At 38.1% G+C, this 19,629-nt stretch overlaps 1 protein-coding gene across 1 annotated transcript in view; it reads left to right on the top strand.

The window, feature by feature from the left end:
* ctnnbl1 (catenin, beta like 1) overlaps positions 1-19,629 on the top strand; it is a 157,140-nt gene that overhangs the window by 47,283 nt on the left and 90,228 nt on the right. Inside the window, exons 7-9 of the mRNA XM_048550467.2 lie at positions 6,111-6,202; positions 10,172-10,244; positions 14,943-15,001. Of these exons, the coding sequence (XP_048406424.1) occupies positions 6,111-6,202; positions 10,172-10,244; positions 14,943-15,001 (224 nt within the window). The remainder of the gene's footprint in view (positions 1-6,110; positions 6,203-10,171; positions 10,245-14,942; positions 15,002-19,629) is intronic.

Raw genomic sequence — 19,629 nt, 5'->3', positions numbered from 1 at the left:
GAAACAGTTGACATTTCGAGGCTGATATGGTTCTTCGTTCGTCAAAATGTTATTTCTTTACCATTCAATATCTGCTATTACTCTACAATGGACTGCATGTGCACATCATATCCCCGTATGTGACACTGCAAATTGTGAAGTAGCTTACAAGCATTTCAGTTTGTTAAAGTTGCTGCAAAAATAAAAGTTGTAAAAATACTTAACAGAAAATCTGACCATGATGTAATTGAATTCTTAATTTTGGTAATACTGCTGCTTTAAAATTGTAAGGTATCCTTCATTAATTAGTAAGGTTTCAGTTCTTGAGCCAATGATTCATAAACTCAGCATTGACCTAGCAACGATTTGAAATTGAGGACCCTGTGCAGCAGATAATTCTATACGATTTTCAACCATAACTCTCCATTGAGTTGATGCTCAAGAAGCTGGAGCAAAATCACTGCCAGTGAAAACGAGAACCAATCAGGAGGAACCAGTCAATCTGTGGATTTAATTGGGTTTTTCTAAATCCCATTACTTTCAATCGGAAATGTGCTACCGAGTATGTTTACTTGTTTTGTGTTGCCTTGGCTCATGTCAGGAAAGAAGCAAGGCAATGTGCTTGTCAAGCCCAGTTAATCTTTTAGGATAGAAGATCCAGTTGTATTATAAAATGAACTCACCAGTGGGAATACTAATGGGGATACTACCTGGGGATGCTAATTGCTTGTGACACCAGTTCGGCTGTTTGCACACTTCTATTACTTTTTTAATTTATTTCACTCTCAATACTTTACATCAAAATGCTTCACCTTTGGCCTCATTTCAGTGAAGTGCTGATAAACCTGTCCTTGCTGCATTCGTAATGAAAGCATTTCAGGCTGAAAGTAGCAACTGTTAGAAATTTCAAAAAACAAAATGCTTTGCAAAAGAGACTTTGAAAATCCATCTGTTACTTATCATTTACTCAGTCTTTTGTGGTTTGTTTGAAGTAAGTTAAAGGAAACAGTCTTTCTTTTGTGTGTTTGATACCTTCATATTTCTGTCCCTCTCTCTCTTTTCTGTCACTTTCTTCCCTTAAACGTTTCCTCCTTTCTCTTTATCTATTCTCAGTCATTTCTCTATTTTTTTCCCATCATATAGTGGGTGGTGTGGCATAATATAATGAAGAAAGGAACTGCCATCAGCTGCAGATTACACTTAGAATGAGGGCTGTAGGAAAAATGTGACCCTGTCCCACTTATGCTTTTACCATTTTTGTTCTCTTCCCATCCTTCACCCTACTTCTCCTTCACTGTTGATTCCTTATTCTCATGAATTAATAAATTCATTTCAATAAATTACTCAATGCTTGTAACCTTCCATCACCAATGCATTGCAGTCACTCATCTTAACATGTCTATTCAGTCTTCTCCTTGCTATTTCAAAACGTGGGTATTAAGATGCTAGAGGCCCTCCTACCTTAAGCAGTACTCTTTGGACTTCCTTGCCTTTTCAAAATTAAGTGAAGTAAGGAAAAATATTCCACCAGTATAATTGACTGAATGGTACTGGTGCGTCATAAGAAATTAGATACATTGCTCATGCTTAGACTGCTCAAGTATTCAAAATCGGAACTCTGGGCAGAACTTCAAATCCAAGACCAGGCTTTTGGAAAAAGTTGAAGCCTTCATTAAATACTTCAATCAATCATTAAAGGACAGTTGAATGGAAAAGCTTAATCATGAAAATGTGAAATATATAAGGTTTTGATTTCCTTTGTTTAAAATTCTTGAAGGAAAAAAATTGAAAACGAAGTTAGATATTTGGAGAATTTGTCATTCTGGCAATCACATGGTAAGAATTGTGGATAAAATACATCTTATGCATTAAATTTGCAGCAATTGGTGCAAGTTGTGATATTGTTAACATTAAAAATTCCTCCCATCATGTAATCTGATGATAGCTGAGACAGACACTAATGGTGCTGGTTGATTTTTGTCAGTGCGCATTTTTCTTCTGTTGTTTGACTTCTTCAGACAGCCAAGCTGGTATTCCGAAATCAGGGCCAAGTGTATGAACTGCCAGTGTATATGTAGTATAGTGAATTGTCTATAAGATACAGACGTATCTTGTTTTCATTTTGTTAATGATTTTTAAGGAAAATTTTTTTGATAGTAAATGTAATAGCCATATTGCCTATTTACTGAAGAATAGCAAGTCATTTTTCACGGCAATCTGCCAAATTTTTCTTAGTAATTATATATGTTTTGTTTAATATTGAGAACATTAAACTGTGGCATTGCCTGGTTTTTTTGGTGAATTGTAAATGTATAGTTGACACATTGTTCTGAATAACTGAATAAAGAGTTTATGCATTGTTTTTAAATATATATGTCACTGTCTGGCAAGTAAATGTTAGACATGACTTAAATCTCTTATTTATAGAGAAGTGTATTGCCAGTTTTGCACAGGAAGAGCTAAGAACAAATTTTTTTGTCTCCCCTTAACATATTCATGGTGCACATTGGTAATCAGAAGTTGTAGATCAATTCTGTTCTAACTTTCACCACCTTTTTTTGGATGCATGGACTCAAAAGTTTGGAAAACGCCAAAGCTCTTCCAAATGGATTTATTTTTGGAGACAGATGTGAGAAGGAAGCATGTAACTATAGACACTGCAGTGTCTCCAGATTAGATTACCTATAAAGTATAACTACTTCAGACATTCAAAATGGGGAATATATTTAATGGTATTCTGCTCATCACCAGTGTTTAAATTTGATACCTCTAGTTTATTGCTAAAATTGATTTCTTTCTTTACACAGCTGGTAAGACTGGATTATTCTTTGTATTTTGCCAGCTTTTTATCATAAGTGTATAGCACATTAGTGAAAAACCATGAGCCTAAAAATTGCCTAATTAAAATCATTTCTTGTATGCCAGTCTGCACAGATGCAAGCCCATCTGTGTGCACATTTAGCACGAGGAATAAAGCGAGAATTCTATATAGCGCACTCTCTTTTATAATACATCAAGTTGATCCAAATAGCTTGGCTTGAATGTTTGTGATGTTGGCTGTTGAGTCTTTCAAAGCTTGTTGTGATGTGAGAGCGGTGGTGGTGTTTTTGTTGCTACAGATAACCAGTTGTCAGTTTATGGAGGCTTGAGGAAAAAGGTGAGATAGATGGAACGCTAAGTGATTTTAAAAGAATTCTGAAAATAAAATTCTAAATCAGGATAAAACTGGGAATGAAGGGTGACACTTATCTGGATTTTGAAAAGAAATTTGAAGTAATTTACAACAGTATTTAGTTGAGGGACAGGAAACAATGAGCTATGACTTCATGAGTATTGCCCAGATTGGAGAATGGTTCGGAATGTAGTAGTCTAGAGAACAGCGCTGGGAAAATCTTTGCTTTATGTATGGTTAGTTTGGATTTGGGCATGTATAAAAATGCATTGATAACAAAAAAATGAAAAAAAGTTGCTAAATTAAAATATCGTGGTGGAAACGGTGAGGTAACAAGGCGTAGAGCTGGATGAACACAGCATGCCAAGCAGCATCAGAGGAGCAGGAAGGTTTCCTGCTCCTCTGATGCTGCTTGGCCTGCTGTGTTCATCCAGCTTTACACCTTGTTCTTTCAGATTCTCCAGCATCTACAGTTCCTCATATTTCTGGTTGTAATGGTGTTTGGTAACATGGAGATAAAGGTAGCAGATACAGTTTAATATGAAATAGAAAGATTGTGAATGTTAGGAGGAGCAAGACATTTAGCCTGTATGGATATTTAGATTGTATTTTGTAAGATGTCTGTGGCTTATTTATAAAAAGCATTCAGGTGAGTGGTTTGAGAAAATTTTGTAGCAGGTCAAAACTTAGTAGAAAGATGTCAAAAGATATGGTAGAACCCACAGAAGTTGGTGTCCAAATACATAATTACATGAAAATGTGAACAAAGATTAGCAAAGATGAAATAAGGGCACCTATTTCAAGTTTCATAGGTAATTGAGGATAGTGACCATGAAATTGTTAAGTAATTCATTTTTGGCCTTTGGACATCAGGAAGTGGCTGATTTCATTTGTGCCGATAAAGTCATTAGAAAGGCCGGTGGGATTTTGGGTTTTTCGTTGAACATAGAGAATGACAAGGATGAGATTGCAGTAAATTTTTACCATACTATACATGTTTTGGTTGCCCCTTTGTGCAAAGATCTTGATTCTATATTTTTGATGCCATGTTCTCAGAATTGTTATAGCACAAGAAGGAATCCATTCAGCCTGTCTTGTTTGAAATGACTCCTCCAATAAGTAATTCACCCAGTGCTGTTTCTTGTCTTCATGTAAACACATACATTCTTGTGTTTCAAATAATTCCAATTCCCTGTCGCATGCCTCAGTTGATCCCACCTCCACCATACCTTTGGGCAGCACATTTCAAATCTTAACTACTTACTGTGTGAACCAATTTTTCCTCAGGTTTCCATTCTTGTTCTTGCCAATTACCTTGAATTTGTGCCCTTTCATTTTTGATCCTTCCATGACTGGGAGTAGTTTCTTCTTATCTACTCTGTCCAAACCACTTGTGATATTGAATACTTAGGTAAAATCTTCTCTCTACCTTCTCTGAGTAAAGTAGCACCATCTTATCCAATCTATGTAACTCAAATTCATTATCCTTGGAGCCATTCTTATTACTCCTTTCTGTACTGCCTCTAATATTTTCCCATCTTTTCCTAAATTATGGCATCAAGAGCTGGACCCAGTACTCCAGTCAAAGATGAACCAATCTGACGAACAATATTGAATAGACGCTTTTAAAATCTTGACGGATAGTGATGGGTTGTTTTGGACAAAACCACTTTCTGTGGTTAGAAAATCAATGAAAGTGAACCTTTGGAGAACTTTTATTAAAGGTCACCCATTCAACATGGTTCTTTTGCCATAAGAAGTAGATGTGGCGAAGCCCCTTGCACTTTTTTCGAGGAAAATACAGATAACTGTTTGAAACAGAAAAAAGATGTGGGACAATGATTTTAGTTTGGAATTTCTGACAGTCAAGTCAACACAGGCACAGTGAGGTGTCTAAATATTTATGATTCCAAAGTTGTTACAGGGCTGTCTCGCCCTTTCCTGCTTGTACGCTGCAATCCTGTTCCAATACCTCTGGTGACAAACAATAATATTTTAGTTCGGGATGAGGAAGTGGCTCGGAATTGAAATATAATTCAGTCACCAGACTTAGGTTAATAGAATTTTTGATTCTGTCATATTTAATAGATGTGAAACTTGGCCTTTGTCTTTTGATAGCTTTCATATTGACGTACATGAGGTTGCCTTTCTGTGCACCCCATTTTCAGCCTTAGGAAAATTTGCAGTTGCTGTTACTTAACTCTTGAAAATGGCAGGCAGATTCATACTTGATCCTTAACAGGAATTCTCCAGTTTATTTTGTTTTTGAAATGCTTTGCATAGTTGGAGCAAATTCTGTTACTGAAGAAATCCCCACTAATGCAGACTTTTTTTAAAGAAAATGAGGGTAACAGTTTTCTTTCAAATTCTTGCTCACATCTTCTTTGTCTTCCTCAATTCACCTTAGTTAACAAATCCGTGTCCTTACGTCAGAGACAACAGGAGGCGTCTTTCCCCAGAGCTCAAGGAGAAATTTGGGTTCTCAGCAGTTAATCAAGAAAAGGCCGATTAAATTTATCGCAGCTGACTGGTTTCGGCAATACTGTGATAGGTCATTGTCTATAACCTTGGAAATTTAAGGTCATGTTTCTGCTGGGCAGGAGTCTTCTTAATCTCTCCCCTTCGGTAAAACGATAAGTTTGTGAAGAATTTGTTTCTGATCAACAACCACATCTAGAGGTTTTCTTGATTTGCTATGAAAAAGTGGACACTGATTATTCAAATGTGGGAAGTAATGTTTTAAAATGCATTTTTTTAAATTAAGCTCGACTTAAATGGCTAATTTCAACTTAATAAATGGAGACTGGAAGGAGGCCACATTTAAATGTTCTGGATAAAAGCAGCAGACTCTCATTTCTTCAAGAGCTCAGCTAATTGCAGTAGGTCAGCCAAAGGTTTGTTGTTGGTTTGAATTTGCTTCAGAATTATGCATTCACTATGCCTTCCCTTTCTCTCTCAGCTATTATTGAGAACTTAGCCGAATTTCGTCCTGAAATGTGCACTGAAGCAGCTCAGCAAGGCCTTTTGCAGTGGATGCTGAAGCGAATAAAGGTAATGCTTGTTTAGAACTACTCCTTCTCATTTTAACCAATAGTGTTAACAGTTGTCTTTCTCAAAGTATTGTGTCTTTCTCAGAGTGTTTTCTCCCTCTCGGAATCACTCTTTCCCCTCCCCCCCCCTTGGATTGCGCTCGCGAAACCTCTCTGAATATCGTGCGTGCTCGCTTGCTGTATTTCTCTCAGAATATTGGAGGTGCTCGCGCGCACTCGCTCTTGGAATATCACCATCTCTCTCTCTCTCTCTCTCGCTCTCTCAGAATATCGCCGTCTCGCTCGCTCGCGCACTGTCTCGGAATATCGCCATTTCGCGCGTTCTCTCTCTCAGAATATCGCCATTTCGCGCGCTCTCTCAGAATATCATTGTCTCGCACTCTTGCTCGCTCTCCCTCTCTCTCGGAATATCGCCATCTTGCGCTCTTTCTGAATATCGCACGTGCTATCTTTCTCTCTCTCTGAATGTTGCACACGCTCACTCACGCTCTCTGAATATCGGGCGTGCCTCCGCTTGCGCACTCTCTTAATATCGCGCGCTCTGTCTCTGTCGGAATATCGCCGTCTCGCTGTCTTTCTGAATATCGCGTGTGCTATTTTTGTCTGTCTCTGTCTGAATATCGCACATGCATGCTCTCTTTGAATCTCTTCTGCCTGCTTGCTCTCTGAATTTCTTCCACCCGCTCTTTTAAATCTTATAATCTCAACACTCCTCACAAAAAATATTTGTCCCTCCTGCCCTATTACCAATCTCTCTTTCTTCTCCAAAGCCTTTGAATTGATTGTCGCCTCTCAAATCTGCTTCCTCTTTTCCTTTTAATGCCATGTATGAATTCTGTATATTGGATTTCCACCCTGAAACAGTGTGCATCAAATTCTCACATTGCATGAGACTGAGATAACAGTAAATGTTTTCCTCAAATCCTTCTTGACAACCACTCTGCCATCTTGCAACACTTCACTGCCAATCCAATCGCCTCAGTCAGAGATCTATTCACACAGTGCAACACTAACATGTCTACTTCCTCCATTGAGTCTTGCACCGACCTTTCAAAGAGCATCTCACTCAGATTTTTATTGATTTTAAATGGCACCATCTGCACTGGTAGCATTCTAACGTAGGTCTGTAGAGCATTTACTTGACCTCTTAATTAATAATTTGGCAATAATACCACTAGGCCATCATCTCCCCGTGTTAATGAAACTGCTTACTCCTTCTAACCTGCATGGAATCACCACTTTTTCAGTGAGCTCAGTGTCTTTTTGTTCCCAAACCTGAAAGAAGTTGTCTTGTCATATCCCCTGACTGTGCTTTGATTCTTATTACTGAGTGAATCTAAGTAGTTTCTTAACCAGCCCATTCCACATTTTGGTGAGGTATAACCACTATCCAGAACGCCACAATTAAATTAAGTTTCATCCAGTACAAACATCACTGGACTGAAGCTCCTTGTGACCAGCACAAATTCCTCAGACTGATGAGTATTATAGTCTGCAACTTAGGAACATTCCATGTCAATGTCTTCCCAAATTATCAAAGTCTTACCGTGCCTTGAAGACATTTAAACATTTCTTAGAAAGTTTATCTATGAAAAGTAATAAGATATCCAAACCAGCATAAGTGTCCAACTAATGGGCATCCAGTTCTTAACAAAAATTGCTGATACTTTGTCAGGTATGGCCTTGGCATTATCACTTCATGGCTTTTCTTTTCGCTAATGTCTGTGTATCCACTTTTTAGTTTTTCACTGTTTATGAGATTTGGATACTGAGAACGTTGATGGGTGATCATATTTTGACATTTTGTATTGGTTGTCTGCCATTTTTTCCATTGAATTAACGTATTTTGATCTTCTGTCTGGGCAAGTTTGCTCTTGACTAGTCTGAAGATGAAGATGAGAAACGTTCCGAACTACCATGTTAAATTGATTGCAGTTAGTTGGTGAAGTACGAAACTAGACTTTTTGTGATAATACGTAATGCTGAATCCTGCAGATAAGTAGATGTCTAACTATGCTATTTCCCAGCAGACCCTTTTCAGAAATGCTTTCAGGACCTAAATAATCAATGCTTATCATTTTGTATCTGAGCAAAATAGTCAACATGTCATGAACGCACATGACATCCTTCTTGCACAATAATATATCATTTATTTTGAACAGCAAGGTGAAAGCTGATTTAACATTGACCTATATTTGTAATTTGGTCAGTGGTTTGTAATATTATTTAATAAGCATTAAAACTTGTAATGTAGAGCCAAAAGAAATGCATTGTTGCCTTTTAAGTAACACATTCTGGGTTTTTCTCTTAATTATTCACATTGAACATTCCCCTGAGTGAGGGAAAGCAATTCCAAAGGTATGTCATCTTGTGTGACAGTTCAAAGGATTAGGGAGGCGAAGGCCTTGTGGTATTATTGCTGGATGGTTAATCCAGAGACCCAGATTCAAATCCTGCTACAGCAGATGACCGAGTTTTGAGTTCAATAAATAATAGGAATTAAGAATCTAATGACAGTTGTGAATCCATTGTTGATTGTCGAATGTCCTTTAGGAAAGGAAACTGCCATCCCTACCTGGTCTGGCCTACATGTGACACCAGATCCACAGCAATGTGGTTGACTCTTATTTGCCCTCTGTTCAATTAGGGATGGACAATAAATGCTGCCAAGCCAGCAAAGTCTTCATCCTGTGAATGAATAAAGAAAAAACAAATAAAAAAGGAGTTAGTCCTTTATCTATCAGGCAGTGGAAAGCAACTCACAAACTGAAGGCAAAAATGAAAATAACTTTTGTGGAGCATGTTATTCAATAGCACTATTTTCTAAAGGTAATTCTTTCTCAGAATGTCATAAATGCTAACTATTATAGCCTGACACTGCAAAAACATAGAAGCAAGCCTATTGAATTGACCATTTCACATTCAAAGTATTATCTGATGTACAGTAAATATTTACAATTGTCTACTAATTTGTGCATGTAGGAGTGAAAAGTAGCTTTGGGATCTGTAAAACCTTGTGCAGACTTTGGAAGAATAATGAGGTGTCTTGGCATGAACTTCTATTTCTTTTAGAAGGAGAAGTTACGTAACAAGTTGGTCTGCACATGTGAAACATTTGTGCAGAAATCTTTTTCAAATTACACTGAAAATTGTCTGGTTCTTGTTGCGCATACAAAAGCAAAGTAAGGCAGAAACTTGAAATCTGAAATAAAAGCGTAAAATGCAGAAAATACGCAATATTGCCAAGCAGTCGCAGCAATTTTTTATGCTTCCTTTTGCTGTTGTACCGTTGAGCTTTTAGATTTCCCATTGTTATCCACTCCCATTCCAATTTGAGCTTAGACGCTCTTAATTTCACGCAATTTGATTTGGATCTTGCTGATATACTGATCCCAGAATGCCAGTCTGTGAAAATCTTTAGCTATTTGATTCTTTATAGGAAACTATCAATTGCTGTCCAATTACTTGGGTTAAAATTGGCATCTAGCAATAGAGAGAGAGAAGGCTGTTTCTAATTGTACTACTGAATGTGCTTACTTGGAATCCTAATGCCAACTTAAATAGCATGGTGGCTCGGTGATAAGCAGTGCTGCCTCACAGCACCAGGGACTTGACTTCACTTCCAGGCTTGGATGACTGTCTGGAATTAGCACATTCACCCAATGCCTGCATGGGTTTCCCCCAGGTGCTCCAGGTACCTCAAACAGTCCAAAGATGTGCACATTATCTAGATTGGCTATGGTAAATACATGGTTACAGGATAGGGTGGGGAAGCTGGATCTAGGTGGGATGCTCTTCAGTGGGTCACTGCAGCCTCGGTGGGCTGAATGGCCTCTTTCCACATTGGTAGGGATTTTATGATTCTATAAGATTGATTGATTTATTTTTTAGGATCTGTGCTCAGCTAAATATGATAATTCTTGCAGTGTACTGACATCTTATAACCATTTGAATTCTATTTTTAAAACAGGCCAAGATACCTTTTGATGCTAACAAGCTTTACTGTAGTGAAATTCTCGCCATTTTACTCCAGAATAATGACGGTGGGTTTATTTTCTGTGCTTATTTTTGAAATTAAAGTACATGAAATTTGTTAAAAATGAACAGATTGTAAATGTGCTCCTCATCCAAGTCCAATAATAGTTCTGTCCATCTGGTAGCTTTATCTTTACATCTGTTCATCTGTTTCCATTCTGCTGTCGGTGTTTCTGGAGGACTAGCTTGCATTTAATGTTGCTTGATAAACTGGAACATCATCTGTGTTACATTCAAATAATGTATGTAGTAGGGATCCTGGTATCAATTGAGAGTTACTTTTTTTAGGATCTGTGCTTTGAGATAGTCATCAGAATTGCATGCTGGCACGCCTAAATAATCATGAGGCTGATTTGCAAGTGACAAAGTTTAAAATTACCTCCATCTTTCACTCCGGTGAACGTCAGTCAACTGTGTATTTACAGATAAGGATTAAGGACGTTTTGGCTGATGCTACTTTCAAACGCATCTATAGACCACCTACATGTAGTTTCTGGAGTGTAATTTCAACTTCCTCTTCGTGTACCTGATGTTTTGCCCATTCCCATTGCAAAAGGTCATGCTTATGTCTCTCTTGGTCACACTTTACTGTGAAACTTTTGTTAAAAATGTGATTATAACAATGAAAGGGTACAGGTGGTTGATGCCATTTGACTGCTTTTGCATGTGCCCAGACATGAGATTCCATGATGTCTAGGTACAGCATATGGCTGCTGCAGGCTGTTTCTCTGTTTTCACCTTTTTGCTGCAATAAGTGGTGCCATATACACCAAAAGCCCTAAAATGTAGTAAACCTCGACTTCATTGGCACCATGACTTTGTTTTGCCTTTCCAACATCTGTTCTTCCACTGCCGAGTTAACAAGGTTCACATGAGAAGAAATGGATCACGGTTGAAGCTGAGTAGCTATAGACCCACAAAGGCTTTAGATTGGAGATCTGCCTCCATTTTGTCAATAAGGCATTAATAGGACTACTGTAATGAACAAAGTGAGAGTTGCCTCTTAGCTGTCAACTCTTGCCATCACCTTGCAGTAGATTATGAAGATCGAATTGCAAACAGTGGCCATACTTGATTAATAACCATTCAGCTACACAGATGGTTCATGTTAGGTTGATGCCGAATCTCTCAATCAGGGTAAGGTGATACTAAAAAGACTAATTTTGTAACATAAAGTCTGAAGTGACATTGATGTTCTGAATTTCTACATTTTTTATTTTCTGACTTCTCAGTTCGTACTCTTACTCCCACCCCCCCAAAAAAAATGGATAATTATCTGTTTAATAATCTGATGTCAGTAGATGTTAACTTAACTCTTTACAAATTCAAATACTGAGATATTTTTCCTCAGTTGCTATAACTGAGATATGCTAACTTTTTATGCGCTATGTGTATGGTTAATATTTTATTTGCAAAGAAGAGAAATTATGAATAACTTATTAATTTTGAAAGGATTTATCCATTTTCTTGCTTCAGTTGCTTGGATAGCAACGTCTGGGTCTTTTGGGTGATCATTCAGCTGACTCATTGAATGAGATCACCACTGTTAATTTCTTCTCTGTAGACCTGAGAGGGACAATATAGAATCTCTCTGTGCAGACGAATGACATTTACCCTGACATGGTTAGTTCTTACATAAAGTGACACAGTTCGTATTGTTATTCGGTCATGATGAAGGGACACATGCTCTAATTTTGAAAGGGATCTTTAGTTTTGAGATGTGGCATTATTTTAAATTTCAGCAAGTTGTCTTGGTGATGGATATGGAACATGGAATCATGTCTATTGTTATTTAATGACTATCAGACAGAGGAGCACAAATAAGCCTTTTAACCCAGTGAATTTGCTGCACAATTCCAAGAGAACGTGGCTGATCTGAGGTCCTCAAATCCCACTTCCCTGCCTTTTCCCTATAAACTTTGATTCTCTTGCTGAATAAAAATCTGCCTTGCTAAGAGTAGACTTAATGAACCAGCCTCTACAGCACTCTATGCTGAAGAATTACACAGGTTCACTAACCTCTGAGAGAAGAAATTCCTCATCTGTGTCTTAAATGGCCATCCCCCTATTCCGACATTATGCCTTCTGATCCTAGACTCTTCTTATTACCTGAACTTATAGCTTTTTGTGATTTGTGCACTTGGACCCCCATTTGCTGCAGCTTTCTGCAGTTTTTTGTCCATTTCTTCCTGCCTCTCATTTTCCACATTCTATTTACTTTGCTAAATTTTTGTTGTTCCCTTTCTATCAGCAGAATGTGTAAATTGTCCTCACAACTCACTTCACACTTGTATTTTTATGACATCTGCAAACTTAGCAATTGCACATTCTCTTCTGTCATCCAGGTCGTGAATAAATATTGTAAACACTTGTGGCCCCAGCACTGATCCCTGTGGCACGCCACTAGTTCCAGGTTTCTGTTCCTTGCAGCCCAATTCCCTCATTGTTTAGCCAATCTTCTGTCCATGTAGCTATAATACCCCTTTTACCACGGATTCTTATCTTATTAAGGAGCTGTGTGCAGTGCTTTATCAAGTGCTTTTTGGAATTTAAAATGTAGTAGATATATTGGTTCCATTTTATCTTTTCTGCTTTTACTACCTCTAAGAATTCTAATAAATTGTCACGCATGATTTCCCCTTTATGAAGCCATGCTGACTCTGCTTGGAATACATTGTATATTTCAAATTATCTACCATTATTTCCTTCAGAATAGACTCTGTTAAGCATACTGACTTATAGTTACTTTTCATTGCCCTTGCCTTTTTGAATAAGGATGTTACGTCAGCAATTCTGTAATCCTCTGGGACTTGGAGAGTCCAAGTATTTTAGAGGATTGCTACAAGTGCATCTGCAAATCTCAGCAGGCACTTCCTTTAAAATCCTAGGATGTAATCCATCAAATTCAAGGGACTTATTGGCTGTCTCCCTATTAGTTTCCCTGGTACTTTTTCTCTGGTACTGGTAATTACAGTTATTTCCTCTCCAAGGTTCTTGAATAGATTTGTAGCTCGGATTGTGCATGCTGTGGTTGGTTTGCTCGCTGAGCGGGTTCATTAGTTCCTAGACGTTTCATTACCCTGCTGGGTAACATCAGCAGTGCAGCCTCCGATGAAGCGCTGTTGTGTTTTTCAGCCTGGTGTTTAAACCCTGGGGTCTGTTATAATTGGTTGCCTCATTTCTGGTTTTTCTCCACTGTAGTGTATATATGGGGTCTAACACAAAAGTATTTATTTAAAACCAGGACCATTTCCTCGTACCCCGTAATGATTTTCCTAGCTTCATTCTCTGAGGGTCCTACATTGTTCTTACTGTCAATTTTTATTTTAATTCTTAGTTACACTTAATGTACTTTCTCCATTTTTACTCTTCTTTGATCATATTTTCTTGGTATTTTAAAATTCCCAATCCTCTAGATTATGCTGATCTTTACATACAGCATTTTTTTTTCAATTTGATACTATCCTTAATTTTCTTGGTTAAATAGCATTGGTTTATCTGTTTCCTAAAATCCTCCTTTCTATGTGGAATATATCTTTGTTGTGCACAATGAACTATTTTCTTAAACATCAGCCCTTGTTCATTAAACACCTCCTTAACTCCCTTCGCAGGCCAGTCGGGCCATCTGTCTTCATTCCTTTCTAACTGCTCTGATTTGATATACAGTTATTTCTGACCAAAGTTCCTCATTCAGCTGAATGCTAAATTCCACCATGATATAATGTTTTCTAGGAGATCGTTTACACAGCACGCATTCATTAAAACCTGCCTCACTACACATTACCAGATCCAGATAGCCTGATCCATGGTTGGTTACAGAATATGTCTTTTTCTAGGAAACTGTCTTAAGTACACTCTATGAAATTTCCTCATTGCTACCTTTGCCAACTTGATTTTTGAAATCAGCATGAAAATTAAAGTCCTCCAAGTTTATGTACTGCTGTTTTTACATTTTATCATTATCGCTTGATCTATTCTATGCTCTACAGTGTAGGCTTTGTTTGGGGTCTATAAACAACACCCACCAATGCCTTCATCCCCTTGTCATTTCTTACCTCTACCCAAATGGATTCTGCACCTTCCAATTTAATCCCATTATTTTCTCTATTGTACTTATTCCATCTTGCACTTACAAAGCTACCCCATCATCCTTTCTTTCCTGTCTGTCCTTTTGGAAAGTAACATACCCATGAACTTTCAGCTCCATTTTTTTGATGTCTTTGAAACTGTCTCTTTGTAATTAGCATAAAACTATACCCATTACCCTATGGTGCCATTCTGTGATCCCTGTTCTTGATGAATATGATATACTTACCCCACTAAAATTATGAAGATGGGTATTAAACATTTTTAAATTGATGTCATTGAATTATTTGAGCTTAGTTAGTACTTCTGTGAATACTTGAGGAATGCATGAAGTTCCTTTAATTTTGTCCATTGTACTCAATGTTTGATATCTTAGATTGTCTGGTTAGTTGTATAACTGGTATGTTAGTTATTTAGAAATAAAAACTTTTTACATGCAATTCTAGTGATAAGCCAGTTCAAATGTTCCAACTAAGTATTATCCTGGTGAAGTGCTTCCCGTTTTCTAATGTATTTGTCTGTCTTCTGGTTGATCTTATAATATATTGTACAGTATTTAGCATGCAGAGCATATCTGTGTTTAATGCTATAGTATCTGACAAGTGGTTTGCTGTTTTCAGTCAATAGGGAATTACTTGGTGACCAGGAAGGGATCGACGTGTTGCTGCAGCAGCTGTCGGTGAGTATCTTTTCCAGCTTCTGGTCCCTGACTCATTTAGTATACTTAATTCTTTCTTCAATGTATCAGTGGCCTTCTCTCATGATCAATCAGGTATAAATCTCAGTAATGCACACTGCTTTTTTATATGGATATGAATGTGTTTTATTTCTACCAGCAGACGTGAACGGATTATAGCAGAAATACTAAAGAAAGAACTTAAATATAATGCCTCTCAATCTAGTTAGGATGTCCCAAACTGTTGCACGTCCAATGAATAACTTTGTTTTTAGTGAAGTCACTTTTATAGGCATGTTTTGAAAGTATGTTTGTGCGCAACTCATTTCCATGTGCAGCATTCATTTGCATGACCACTTGTTCTGTCTTAGTGATATTGGTTGAAGGAACTTGCTGGAGAGCTTATGATTTTTAAAGTCATAAAAAAGAATCTTCCGCTCATCAGAGTCACACTTTAAGTAATGTTCCTCAATATTGCATTGTGTGACTTATGTAGCTTAAGTAATAAAGTGGGCTTGAAGCCACTGTTTGAGGTGACTTATTACTATTTAAAGCATTCAATAAATGTGCCACATGTAGGCATCAATTGATTTTGTATTATAATTGAAATTGATCGAGGCACTTACTTTTCAGGAAGTTATACAGTTTAGAACTTAGGAGCAAGAGTGGGCAGGCCTTTTGGCCCTCTGTGTCTGCTCAAGCACAATTTGTAGTAAATATTTCATTCTGAGGATTTAATTGTTTCCATTATCCAGACGCAAGGATTAAACCAGAAAAGAATGACATCACTGTTTTAATACCTAACTGAATTTTACATTATTTTGCTGATATATTTCAGATATTTCCTTCTTGTCATTAAATTGTTAATACTTGTAATTGAGTCTGCAGAAGTGGTACAATAATAAAACTTCTAGATCTTTAATCTCCTGATGCTAAACTGACAGGATATGGTTACATGAATGAATAAGCAGAATTAGACCATTCGGACCCCCTAATCATTGTCCTCAGTGTCTTATCCCTAATTATATAGCAATGCCCCTAGTCTGGATTCATTCACAAGGAAGCATTCTTTCCAGATTCACCTTGTCTACTTCAATGAGGTGACTCCTCGCTCTTTAAAATTCCAGCGTAAACAAACCCAGTCTGCCATAAGACCACCCAGTCATTTCAGAAATCCAGTAAATTTACTTTGAAACTCCTTTTGATTGTTAAATTAAAAATATTAGACCAGCAAAAATGACTTCTTCATTGCTCAGTGGTTTTGTTAACTTTATTTTGAACTAATCATTTGTGCGTCACATCACCCATAGTATAGTGACCAGGTGAGAATGAACAACATTTAGTAAATCATGTAATTTAGTAAATAATTCAATGCAAAGGCAATGCATTAAAAAGATAATAGTGTTCCATGACATGCCAGACAATCTTTTCACCCAACAAAAGTGCTAGGCCCAGTCATCCTCTTGCACTTTATCAATGACCTTACCTTCGTCATAAGATGAAAAGTTGGGATTTTTACTAATGATGACAAATGGTAAGTTCCATTTGCAGATCCTCACATAATGGAGAGGCCAGAGCACGAGGAACTGTACAGACTTTTAATAGTAATGGGTTGAAGGGTTATGGGGAGTCAGCAGGAAAGTGAAAGATGAGGCCAAAATGAGACCAGCAATATTCATATTAAAGGCGGAGCAAGCTCAAGGGGCTGAGTTATCTACTCCTGCTCCTAGTTCTTATATTCTTGCATAAAACCTGGGCAAAATCTATGCTTGAGCTATTAAGTTACATTATCGTTTTGGGAATTGCCATCTCCAACAAAAGAGAAAATAGCCACCTCTAGTTTACATTCAATGGCATAACCATGATAAAAGGATATGATTGGGGGTTTTATATCTATGGCAGGGCTTTTAGCCCTGGTAAACGTAACTGGACTAACCACATATGTACTGTGGTTACGCCAGCAGCTCAGAAGGTCTGTGCTCTGTGGTTGAGACTAATTGCTTATCCAATGGAGTTCTTAGCACATTATGGCATTAAAAGCCCTGAAGACTTTTACTGTTCAAAAATGGGCCTTATCTATCTTTGGCAACATATTTCTCTTCGGTTGCGCTTTCTGCTACTTGAATGAAATTCCAGTGTTAAAGTGGATTTCAGACAAAAGTTTGAGTTTGGCATTATTTTATCATTCAATGAAATATAGTTGTCACTGGTTCTGTTACTGTGCCATTAGTCTGCTGTTCAAGTCAGATAAGAGTAAAATCAGTGGCACAATTTTCAAGTAATGAATGAAGGATATATTTTAAAAAAACAGATCTGTTATCTGTCACAAAACATGCATGATGATTTCTGTGAATTTCTAATTCTCGATGCCAGCCTTTATTCAAAGGTTTATAATTGTTACAAATGTTACTTTAGCTGAGACATAAATACTGCCTAAGAATTAGTGCAGATGTGTAGAGTGGGCTTACGTTGAACTCTTTTGTTTTGCTTCACCTTATTCTCCTGAGAAAGGCATTGCAAGTACAAAAAAATGTGTAAGATGTGTAACAATTTATTTAGAGTAAAATAATCAAATAGAATTTATTTAGCAACATGAAGGTACGTATATTTAATTGAATTGAGATTCTTAAATGGTAACATGGAAGAATTAAATGCCATTCAGTTATCCTTGTTATTAATGTAGGTGAAATGGAAAAGTGCTGGACAGTTAGTTGCTATAACTATTTTCAGGTGGAATATTCTGATAACTAAATTAGATCAGTTGCAAAATAGGAAAGCTATACAATCTGTTCAGTGTGGTAAAATTTGTAGCAGTGTTGTTTGTGTTGCAAACTTGACGTTTGTAGGACATAGTTTTGCAGAAATCAAGTTGGAGGTACATATATGGCAGGATTCCCACAGCATCTTCCCCTGCTTTTTTTGGCTTATATTACTGACCTAGATTTGTACAGGGCTCAATTTCAAAATTGGCAGATGACAGAATGCTTTAAATTATTGCAACAGGATTGTGATAAATTTCAAGAGAACTTAGGCTGATTGAATGGGTAGAAGAGTGGCAGATGATATTAAATACAAAGAATTGTGCAGTTTTTTTTTGGCAGGAAGGATGAGGGGAAACAAAGTAAAATTCAGAGTCCAATTCTGAAGTGCCTGCAGGACCGGAGGGACTGAGTGCTTCATCTGCAACAATCATTGTCGGCTAGCAAAGCAGTTAATTAAGTGGAATCTAAAGCGTTATAAATAGAAGCGAAATAAAAACAAGGGAGGCATAAGAAACCTATATAAGGCCTGGTTTAGTCACAATGAAGTGTTGTGTTCCATTTTGGGCAGTATGTTTTAGTAAAGGTAAACAAGTTCCAGAAAGGGTTCCAGCAGAACAAACCAGTTGTTTGGATAGTTAGGAGAAACTGAGGCTCCGTGGAGAATAATAGATTCCAAAGCACCTCTCCCACCTTTTTAAACATACTCTTGAATCTATTACCTGAGAATTCTCAATCTCGACAGGTGGTATTACTATCTTCCAATATTCATAATGCCATTCCATTCCGAGCGTCCCATTTAGCTGGAACAAAAGCATTGTCCAAACAAGCATAGACATAGTCTTTCAACAGCTCTGCCTTAAGCTGAGAGTCAATATGAATTGGATGTGAGATTGATCGCTGAGCTGGAAGGTTAGTTTTCAGACGTTTCGTCACTTTTTTTTAATTTGAAAAAATATACTTTATTCATAGAATGTACAAAAAAATAAAACATTTATACACCTACCCAGTCATGCAAGCCACTCCGGGTTACCCAGGAAGTAAGTACACCAACTAAAGGCAAAAACAAAACAAAGAAGAAAAAAAAAACAAAGCAAAGAAAATACTCCGGCAGTTGTCTCCCCGCACAGTCCCCGTTGGCCCTCTGACCAGTTGGGGAAGGCACCAGCTGGGCCCACTTACCAGATAGGGCCTTTTTTTCTATTCTGGACGAGGGGTTTCATACGGTGGTCTTTCCTCACCGCGCCTTGGCGGCAGTGCCCCAAGCTTTAGTGCGTCCCTCAGCACGTAATCCTGGACCTTGGAGTGCGCCAGTCTGCAACACTCGGTCGGGGTCAGTTCTTTCAGCTGGCAGACCAGCAAGTTGCGGGCAGACCAAAGAGCGTCTTTCACCGCATTGATGGTCCTCCAGGCGCAGTTGATGTTGGTCTCGGTGTGCGTCCCGGGAAACAGCCCATAGAGCACGGAGTCCCGTGTCACGGAGCTGCTTGGGACGAACCTTAACAAATACCACTGCATCCCCCTCCAGACCTCCTGCGCATAGGCACATTCCAGAAGGAGGTGATCGACAGTCTCATCCCCCCGCAGCCACCACGAGGGCAGCGTGCGGTGGCGCAGAGATTCCGGGCGTGCATAAATGATCTCACTGGCAGAGCCCCTCTCACTGCCAGCCACGCAATGTCCTTGTGCTTGTTTAAAGTTCTGGCGATGAGGCATTCTGCCAAACGACTTTGGCAGTCTGCGTGGGGAACCACACGACGGGATCCACCTTCTCCTTTTCCCGAAGGGTCTGGAGGATACTACGTGCTGACCACTGCCTGACGGCCTTGTGGTCAAAAGGTGTTTCCCTTCAAAAATTTCTCCACGAAGGAC

Source organism: Stegostoma tigrinum, chromosome 19, assembly GCF_030684315.1.
Source record: "Stegostoma tigrinum isolate sSteTig4 chromosome 19, sSteTig4.hap1, whole genome shotgun sequence".
Classification (NCBI taxonomy): domain Eukaryota; kingdom Metazoa; phylum Chordata; class Chondrichthyes; order Orectolobiformes; family Stegostomatidae; genus Stegostoma; species Stegostoma tigrinum.
The sequence above is the reverse complement of the archived record's forward strand: the minus strand, read 5'-3'. Positions and strand labels throughout refer to the sequence as shown.